Below are 10,569 nucleotides of genomic sequence, written 5' to 3'. Positions count from 1 at the left end.
CGTAAACAGCGCGGCGGCGGCCCCGGCAACCGCGGCCCGCCCGGCCGGCCTCCCCCGGCGCCGCTAGGAGAGGAGAGGAGAGGCGAGACAAAGCAAAGCAAAGCAAAGCACGGAAAGGCTAGACAAGCCTAGGCTAGGCTAGGCTAGCGCCCCGTCTCGCAACGTCCCCCAGCGCTTTGACGGCGCAGCCCGGCGGGGGCGGCGGCCGAGGGAAGCGCCCCGGGCGGGAGGAGCCGCCGCGGGCAGCGGATCGCGGCCGGGGCGCTGGGCTCGGTCCCCGGTGAGGCAGGAGGCGGCGGAGCCCGAGCGGCGGCGGGAGCCGGGCTGTGAAGATGGCGACCCCGGGCATGGGCTGGCAGCAGCCGCAGCACGGCTACGGCGGCGGATCCGCGCCCGGAGCGGGAAAACTCGGCTCGGCACAGGCGGGGCTGGGCGTCGAGCACAGCCCGGACCTGCACTTCAAAATGAGCAAGAAAATCGCTCAGTTGACGAAGGTGAGGGAGGCGCGCCGGGTCCGTAGCCGCCTCGGTTGTCTTCCTCCTCCGCTGTGTTTCCCTTCGCTCCTTGCCCTCATGCGGGCAGCGATGGGCCTGGAGAGGGGCAGACTGCCGGGGCGGACGGCTAATCCAGGTGGGATACGGCCGGATTTGTACTCGGGAGGCCGAGGCGAAGCGCCTTCGGTGAGCGGGATCACCCCGCGGCCGCCGCGGGCAGGAGCGCGCCGTGGTCCCGCGGGGAGAGCTCCGGCGGTCCGGCTGGAGAGGAGCCGCGCACCGGCGCTGCCGCAGTACCGGCCCCCGTCAGCGGTGTCCGAATGCCGCCCGGCACAGCCAGGTATCCCTGTGTGCGGGAGCGGATCCCTGACTGCTGGGCTGGTACTGGTTATTTATTCCGTGGGAATTGTAGCTTCTCTTCTAGCGCTGTTATGAGCCCTTCTCCGGGTCTCTTTAAATGGAGAAATTCAGGTGATGCTTGCCTTCCCTTTGCTGAAGTGCTGTTATTTAAGGTGTCTGGTAATAGCTTAAATGCCTTAGATAGTGAGGGTGAAGTGTGAGAAAATTCCTGGTCTGCTGTTGCTGATGGAACAGTTTTCATTATGTCATCCCCAGCGAGGAGAATACATTGTATCTTTGTGAGAGGCCAGTCACACTAGGAGGTGTTTTTAAAGCTCATTGTTAAGGCAAGTAGGCCCAATGTTTCAGATGTGACTGTAGCTGTGATTTACTTAGAATAACTTAAAACAATGCTTTGGTGCTGTAATCTCTCTTGTGTGAAGCTCAAGCTGTAGGCAAATGGCATTATTTAGGAAATGAGAGGCAGATTCTCTTTTTTAAAGAGAAAGAAGAAGTAATTTCTGTCAGGAATTTAATAGCTAAAACGTTTAAAGGTAGTTTTAAAGCACTGTAGGAACTGCCAGTATTCTTAACATGTATACTAAAATGGATGAAGGTGACATTTCTTTGGAACTAAGAGTGAAGAGAATGAAGACTGCTGGCAGTCTCACAGTGGAAACAGTTCACATTTATGTACGGTTGATGCACCATTGACCAGTTAAAAATAATATTTTTTGTGGCACACTCTGCACTTTAATGTGTTGGGAAGCTGATAACTGAAGGGAATCTTGTCCTTGAATTCAAAGTCCAATTTCTTTTGATGGTAACATCAGTGGAACTCTTAATTGCATAAAAAGAAAAGATGAACTAAAATAAGGTGAAGAATCTCCTTGGTTTTGCTCCATGTGCATACAAATAATGAAATAAAACATTAAAGATATTACTACAGGTTTGTACTCCCTAAAAGGTATAAAAAGCACCTGGAGACCCTAAGTGTGTTTTAGGCTTACCTTAAAGCCTAGGTGAATATGTAAAGGAATACTTTCAAAGAAGAGTTTGCATCTCTGTGTGTGCCTTTGATATATTTCTTTTACTTTCTCTAGGAAATTACCCAGCAGTTTATCGTTTATTTCAGAAACAGCATTCCACTTGTGATGTGAAGTCATTTGTGGATTACCCATGAGTTCCACATCACTGGGCATGTGCCCAGTGCACTCTCACTTATGCGTCAGATATCTTGAGGTGGATGTGAGTTAATTATGGATTTGAATGCATGGTGCTGAAATATTTTGAACTCCTGTGCTGGAAATTGCAAAGAGAGTGAAATTAAATACTTTTTTTTTGTTATTTTTTTATGATCTGCAATAGAGTTTATCTAAGATTCTATATATTGTGTGCGCGTCTGTCCCAACAAAGACTTCAGATTAGTGTAAATAAAACCTATGAGTTGTTTTGTGCTGTGCATTTCAAATAATTGCAAACTACATGCTTATACAAGGAGTTTACAAGTGAATTAGGCTTTTGCAGGGCCGGAGTCTTTCATGTTTCCCAGTGACTTGCAGATTTAGTTGTATGTTGTGTTCTGTTTTCAAGTTTTAGTTTTAGGGAGAAAACTTGGGAAATCAGGTGATCTTTCTATTGACTGGAGGTCTGGAGTGAATAATTGTACTTTTAAATGTAAACTAAGGTGTATGTAAAAATACTTCTCTTTCACCTATTGCAACAATAAAATTAAGATTTTAAAGATTAGGATTAAGATTAAAGGTATTGTATAAAATGTATTTCATTAAGTTAAGTTTTGTAGCTAGAGGGCTCAGATTCTACATATCTGTTGACCTACTTGACCTTTCAGGAAGGGAGGCTTAAGAGAATTATAAAAACTTCTGGGTAAAGTATGACCTTCTAAACTTTCTAATCTGTTCTAGAATCTGAAGCCTGATTTGGTAGCTGGCTGCAGAAATTAGTCCTTGGGAAAGGACTCAATCTACAGGAGAAAAATATAAATGCAATAAACTTAATTTCCATAAATGTGACTTAACTGTCAGAGAAGAATTAACTTTACTTTGCAGAAGAATTCTTGAAGTAAGGTGTTGCAAAAGAGATTTTAGGTCTTTTGACCAAATTCTGCTGTTCTAGCTTTGTCAAATGCTTACTAGCATATGTGCATAAAATTCCTCATCAGTAAACTAGGAATTTATTGTTAGGAGAAACAGTTCTTAATTGTGCTTCTAAAGTTGTTTAATGTCTTATATATAAGGTACTTCTTGCATGTCTTTCAACTGTTTTTCCCATTTATTTAATTCTTGTTCTAACTCTTCTCTAAGAGTGTCTTGAAGATATAATAATTCCCCCTTTGGATTTAGAGCAGAAGGCAATTTACCAGGTTAAAGCAAACCCACCAATAGTGTGGTAAAAGAAAATCCAAATATTCATTGTCCAGGGAGTACACACAGTTAAGTTATCCAGACAGCTTCTGTCTTATGACAAAATAAATGTGACTCCATAGTTTACTTTTGCCTATCCTTGTATTTTGTATTATGAGCTGTGCGTAGGAGTGGAAGAAAATGCTTTCCCCACGGAATATGAGGGTCACTCATGAGTTAAATGTAAAATTCCAAAATTAGGATTCCTCAGTTATGTTTTTGCATTACTTAAAGGAAATCTGATGTTTTAGTCAAAACAATACAGGAACACAAAATAAAAGGTGAAATTTGCTTAATAGCCAGATTTAATCAGTGATTCAGAGTAAGGCAAAATAAGGTATGAATCCATTTCACTAAGCCAAACACATCTGAAGTGCTTCACTATATTTTTACTTTTGGGTGGGAGAGAAAGACTTACTTGATTTAACTTTAATATGCTCAATTCACAGGGGAAGGTAAAACAACAGTGGTTAGAAAGTGGTTAGAAATGCAGGTCTGAAAAAACCAAGATGATACTTCATGTCATGTTCAAAGACTGCAGTAGATTGTAACTGAAGCAATTTTAGGTCTTCCTCTTCAGTATAAGCTCCTTATTTTCAGGCATTTCAGAAGATCTGTGTACTAGTTTGAGATAAAATAGCATCTGACACAAAGATTAAAACCAGCAAGAAATAAACTGCGATTATGAGATTGCATATATGTGTTTGTACTACTGCATTCAGGAGTGCTAATGCAGTGTTGAATTATGCCTGCTGCAGATGAAAATATGCATATATATTTAATTACTTTGCATAAGACAACAGGATTAGGAACAAAAAGCAAGGTGCTACCATGCTTACATCAATAGGAGAGAATGGCATTAGTTTTCATAATTCCCACAAGAGTGCAGATGGCTTGTTTCTCATTTTGGATTTGCTGTTTTGTTTCTTCTTTCTTTCTTTCTTTGTGATGTAGTTTGTAGCTTGAGCTTGTAGTTTGTGACTGAGAAATCCATATCCTAAGGGTGTCTGTAAAGTCTATTGTACAAGTTGTGTGACATCAGAATAGATCTTTAACTTCTACAGAATAGCTGCATGATTTGTGCTGGGACTAAGAAATGAGAATCTTCAGTATTGGTTTGTTTGTATGATATTTGTTGCAGAAATTTTACATTAACTGGAGCAGCTCTGATGAGAAAGAAACACCTGGTAGTGTTGATGGACGAGAAAATATAACCTGGCAATGTGCTCTTGCAGCCCAGAAAACCAGCCCAGTATCCAGGGCTACATCAAAGGAATGTGACCAACAGGTCAAGGGAGCTGATTTTCCCCCTCTACTTTACTCTCCTGAGACCCACCCTGGGTGTTGTGTCCAGCTCTGGGGTCCCCAGCACACAAAAGACCTGGACCTGCAGGAGCAAGTCCAGAGAAGGGCTCAGAAGATGATCAGAGGGCTGTGGAGCGAGTCCAGAGGAGGCCAGAATGATCAGAGGGCTGGAGCACCTCTCCTGTAAAGACAGGCTATGAGAGCTGGTCTTGTTCAGCCTAGAGAAGAGACGGTGCTGGGGAGACCTCAGAGCAGCTCTCCAGTACCTAAAGGGAGCCTGCTAGAGAGGAACTTTTGATAAGGTCCTGTGGAGATAAAACAAGGGGGATTTGCTTTAAACTGAAAGAGGATAGATTTAGATTAGGTACTAGAAAGAAGTTCTTTACTGAGAGGGTGATGAAGCACTAGGACGGGTTGCCTAGAGAAGCTGTGGATGCCCCATCTCTGGAAATGTTCAAGGCCAGACTGGATGGGATTTTGAACAAACTGGTGATGTGGAAGGCGTCCCTGCCTGGCAGAGGGGGTTGAAATTGGCTGACTTTTATGGTCCTTTCCAACCCAAACTATTGTATGATTCAGGGAGAAGAGTCTGTAAGTGCCATGAAGATCTACCCTACAGTTAGCATTTTTGTCTGTTTAATAAAAAGAAACTGTATAAAACATGAATGTTTTCCCTTGGTACATACTTAGAGCTTGATGGTTCAGTTCTGGAAAGGTTCCAGAAAACTCGGTTCAAAGAGTACAGTAACAAAGTTAATCAAGACACATCATCCTTGAGTAAACAAGAAACTAGAATCCAAGGCTCCTGAGACCTGACTTTTGTTCACAATTTTTCCAACAGCTTCTAGTCTGTCTGGGAAACTACTTAAAAAAAATAAAAAAAATCTTAGATTTTATAAATATATTTATAAATATATTTCAAAGTAAATATATTTCAAATATATTTCTAAGACTGAAGAGCAGATTTGATGATGTTTAATTCAGGTGCTTATATTTTTTGTTGTATGTACTCTTTTTCTGGGATGGTTAAAGGTCTCCCTCAGCTATCACAGAATCCAGTTCTACAGAAGTAAGAACTGTAAGGTTTAACTTACATAAATGATTATTAACAAAATGTTTCCAGTGAAACTTTGTCAGTTTTTATTTGGAAGTATTCTGCCTCAGGAAACAAAACAACTAAACCTCTTGCAGAAGGTTCATTTTGCATAAAATTATAAGAAAACTTAAAAAAAAGGGCCCTTAAAACCAGGGAAGACATGAGAATCTAAAAATCTCTGTAGAACTGTTTTGATGTTAGCTGTCATCATGTTGTAGTTGATGCCATTAACAGTTTTGTAAAAACTTGGGATTTAGCTTTTTAAGCAGCCTTATGTCATCTCTCCAATGTGTGTTAACACTGGCAGTAGGCCAATATTTGTAACAGTTCTAGGATTGCATGAAAAGAACTGAAATTTTGAGGCGGGTGTGATTTAAGTACATATTGTAATGTCAGTATTTTCCATATTATTCCAAATGGTAATGTGTGAATAAATATTGTGCTACTGCATTTAAAACAGTAGCAAGGACTGAAAGATCTGAAAATGTAATATTAGATATTCAATTAATTTACATTTCTCTGGAGATATTTAACTTTGTTTTCTGTTAATTATTCCAAAGATAGCTGAAGTAAGCCCTGTAAGAAGGGAGAGACATTTTAGGTGGGAAATGAGAAACTTGCTCCAGAAATACTGTGTTTAACTATCTTAAGATTTTTTTTTTTAATTATGCTAGTGTAGTCTCTCTCTATTCCCTGTCAGACTCTTTCCATGTGGTATTCTATGTTCTTATTCTATATTCTGTGTTCTTATTCTGCAGTATTTATGATCTTAGCAAGGGGTGTTCTCAGAAGAGAAGTTTTCTGTGCTCATTATAGTAGAAGAAGAAAGATGGAACAGGGTAAAAATGTCATGTCTGTAAGACCATCTGGTATAGTTCAAAACTAAGAACTAACTTAATTTTTTGTTTAGAACTTCAGTAAAATCACCAGTTATTGTCTTTATCTGAGTATTTCCTGGTATTCAGCACTGTGAATTGCTTTAAAGCAGCTGTGGCTTCTAATTTAGACCTGAAGAGGTCTTCCTTACCTTCCACATTTTGTAGGACATAAAATTATGGAATTTGGTGGTTAATAAGGATCATATAGCTCTCAAATGGTTCTTCCCTTCATTATCATTGCAAACCTGTAAGGTGAGACTGCAGGGGTTCTATGTTGACCTGATACGGGTATATTTTAGAGTTCAGTGTTGTGATGTGTGAATTAGGTCAATGACATTACAGTCTTTTATCACAAGACATCAAGAAGAAAGAAGGAGGACGAGAATGAAATGTTTTTAATATAAAAAAGAAATAGTCAAACAAATTCCTTTGCTCTCCACCCACATAGTTCTAATGGTTGACTGGTAACTCAGAGTTCTTCTGAGGCCGCTGATAACTTGATGTTCTAAAGATATTTCCTCTATGTGTGTGTAGTTGAAAGTGTGATGTTGAAAAACTGTCTGATCGCACATTCACATATGTTACTAGTCTAGTCTAAAATGCCTCTTTAATACACTTGTGCAAATATATCAGCTTCTCTGAGCTTATTTTGTTGGTTTTTTCTCCTCATTTTACAAGCATCCAAAATAATAATAAAAACAAAGAGATAAATAAATTGAGAGAATAAATAACATGACATAGCAGCTGGCGACATGTTTTAGTGGTGGACTTGCAAGTGCTAGGTTTACAGTTGGACTTGATGATCTTAAGGATCTTTTGCAACTTAAAGACTTAAGATTCTATATGCATCCTCTTGTTTATTATTCATTGCTGTAATTAAATAGTATGGAGTTACAAGGAGCTGGAAAACTGAGATGTTGTTACTCTGGTCTGTACTTTGGCTGTTAAATCACATCAACACATTAAGGATATTTAAAGAAAAACTGGAAAGACATGGATTTTGCTACAAACTTCAATGTTAACATGTCAAAATTTAAAAACTAAAGGACATTCAGGATATACATGAAACCTGATATTGCAACATTCATGGAGTTTAAAATGCCAACCTTTAGTTCCTTTTTATATAGGACAACACAAGTCTTTTGAAAAAATTAAGAAATATTTTGAGTATATATTGATTTTGGGTTTTGTTGTTGTTACTGTTTTCAGCTAAGTACTGCATTATGAAAGAAGGCTTTTGCAATTTTCTTTTTAAATGGAAGTGCCAGTTCAGAGTTAAGAACACAATACTGAAATGCTTTCTTTCAGATGGAAAAGTTGTAAACTGGAGAGTCTTTCATGTACATTTGAAAAAGGAAATCAGTATTTGAACTCCATAACTGTAGAAAGTATTTATAGATTAATTACTTCATGCACTTGTAAATTAGTATGGGCACAGCACTCTGAAGTACTCAGTCCTGTAAGGATTTGATTTGATAAGTCTTACAAAAATGTATCAGCAGAAGACAGTCTTACGGAATTTTTGTTGGTTTTTTGTTGTTGGTATTTGAAATATCATGAATGTGCAAAGAATTTGTTTCAAATTGACAGACTTAGCACTTCTTTTGAAGAAGTCACATTGCAATTTAATATTAAACATTGTGATTTTGTGCTTTCTTCAAGCATGGTAAAATTGTATTTGGGAAGAGCAGTGCTTTGCATATTTGGATATTTCTGTATTGTCATGCAACCTCTTGGTTACACATACTTTATTTTTTAATGTCTAGAAGTGCAATTAGAGGTGTACTGCATCAAATACATGCATAGAAGTGTTATTTGTCATAAGTCATGTTTTGGTACGGCAACTTCTAGCCCTGAGTAGCTTCTAAGCACGTAAATTATTTCAATATCTCATTCTCTGAACTCTGGCTTTGGCTTTAATAAAAACAGTAATTTTGTCAGTGCTACTACTGTTTTCACCCTTCCAATTCTCCATTGAAGCTTCATTCTCGTTTGAACTGTACAAAGGATAAGGGTATTACCTTAAAATAGTCAGTAACTTTTTCTAACTGTTTGCAGGCTTGCTGCTGAATAAACACAGCAAATCTCAACATAACATTATGAAATCAGATGTATATGTCTCTTGGCTGATACAAGTTTGGCAGTAGTAAGCCAGGCATCTGTGTATTCTTCTAATGACTGATGTCATACCAGTAACCAAAGGCATTGTGTTCCAAAAATAACCAGAAGAAACAAAACAGTCTAAAGCTATTCACCATCTTGTCCTACTTAATGCATATTACCTGGTTCTGTTTCCTCAGCCAGGCTCTTCTAACTGAATCTAGAAGGCTGGGAGGAGGAAGAAGAACCTTTTGCTGAGGTTGTCACTTGACTAGGATCAAAATGACAGTTTTTAAAAATAGCTAATGTTAAAAAGTTCATGAAGTCCTTCTTCAAGATGCTGCCATTAAATGAAAGACAACCTTTTAGCTAGGTTGTCTAGCTTTTAGAAGTAGTATGAGGCGAACATAAGTACTAGTTTTCTATTTTAATTTTTATGAGATTAAAGTAATCTTTTCAGCCAGTTTCCTAAAATTTAATTTCTAGAAACCTGAATTGTGATGTGTTCAGTAAACAGGTGTGCTATAATCCAAAGATTTTTATTTGAACAATGTTTTTGCTCACAATGTGACTGAAAGCTATAATTTTTAGTAAAGAGTGTCTGACACTGCCTTCTCAGATCTAGTATTTTGCAGTATGGATGCTGATGTGTTTGGATAGGTTGTACTAAAATGTATTGCAGTAATCTTCTGTGACTGTCTTTGTCCTTTTAAAATTTGACAAATGAAGATAATGGGAAATTATTTCTTTAATAAGGATTAGGGAAAGGAACTTGATTTTTTTATTTAACTGCTTTGTGTAATTATAACTGTAGATCTCACACTAAAAATATAATTTATTGTTGCTCATTGTAATTAGTGATCAATTGTATGTTTATATTAAAAAAAAGGCAAAACACCTGGAAAATGTATGTCTTTCTTCTCAGCATTAAACTGGCTTGTCAACACAGCTCATTTATTGAAGAAAATAGTTTGTGTTGTGACACAGAATGGTAGAAATTTATTTGAAATTTTGGACCCATTATTTTGTCTGTGTTGTTCACTAGCTTTCCATATATTGTCTAATGTTATAGTATTAATTTAGGATGGGTTCAATTTTGTGTCATATAACTCTTTCCCCAACCCTACTTCTCTTTTTTTCTTTTAAAAGCATATGTCCATTTGCTTTATGCTGAGGCTGGACTTCGACAGAAAGCTTGGTTTACATATTCTTTGAGGTGACTTGGGAAGTGTTCTGTAGCCATTCTTTCTATTCCTGTGATTCTTGTCTTCCTTTGTTTCTGTGCTCTGTTTCACACCTTGTGAATGGTCCACACTGTGGATTGAAAAGGTGTATATATGGCAATTTGGTGTATTAGGCATATTCTGTCTTGCCTCCACATATCTAATCATAATTCTTATCACTTTGGGCAGACACTGCTTTAGGAGGTACATTCTGAACAAGTGAAGAGCCTGAAGCAAGTTTCTCTGTTGGTTTGTGTTATTTTCCATAGTTGTGCGTTGGTACTCTAGAATAAACTAGATTTCAAATACCAGATTGTTGGGAGGGTGGGGGTGTGGTTGTTGCTGGAGTTTTTTGTTTTGTTTTGGATATTTTTTGACAAAGTATTTTGTGTAACAGACTATTTTCCTCTAATGGAAATTTAAAAATGTTTTGGGTTGGGGTTTTGTTGTGGTTCATTTTTTTGTCTGGTTTTTGTCTCTGTGGGGTTTTTTTTATTTTGTTTTTTTGCCTTATGCATCTATGCTCCCTGGTCCTGAGGGAAATTAAATTTCCTGCTTTCAAAAAAGTGTTTTGTAAAGTTGTAGACAGAAGTAACACACCTTCTCACTCTAGGATATAAAAAAAAATTACATACTGATCATAAAGTCTAGCTTCTGTATGGGCCTATATGAAATTTTGATAAAGTTGGTCCCTTAATTAAAGTCCTGACT

The 10,569-nt window shown here is 38.4% G+C and overlaps 1 protein-coding gene across 9 annotated transcripts in view; it reads left to right on the top strand.

Moving 5' to 3' along the window:
- Positions 1–235: 235 nt before the first annotated feature.
- FAM184A (family with sequence similarity 184 member A) overlaps positions 236–10,569 on the top strand; it is a 73,183-nt gene continuing 62,849 nt past the window's right edge. For 2 of the 9 annotated variants that reach the window (XM_086876894.1, XM_086876888.1), the window contains exon 1: positions 236–494. In XM_086876894.1, coding sequence (XP_086733020.1) covers positions 333–494 — 162 coding nt within the window. In that variant the 5' untranslated portion in view covers positions 236–332. The remainder of the gene's footprint in view (positions 495–10,569) is intronic. The other 7 variants (XM_086876892.1, XM_086876895.1, XM_086876893.1 and 4 more) reach the window with 4 other exon arrangements.

Source organism: Cyanistes caeruleus, chromosome 2, assembly GCF_971803275.1.
Source record: "Cyanistes caeruleus chromosome 2, bCyaCae1.hap1.1, whole genome shotgun sequence".
Classification (NCBI taxonomy): Eukaryota; Metazoa; Chordata; class Aves; order Passeriformes; family Paridae; genus Cyanistes; species Cyanistes caeruleus.
Note: the sequence above shows the minus strand (reverse complement) of the source record. Positions and strands in the feature narration are given on the sequence as shown.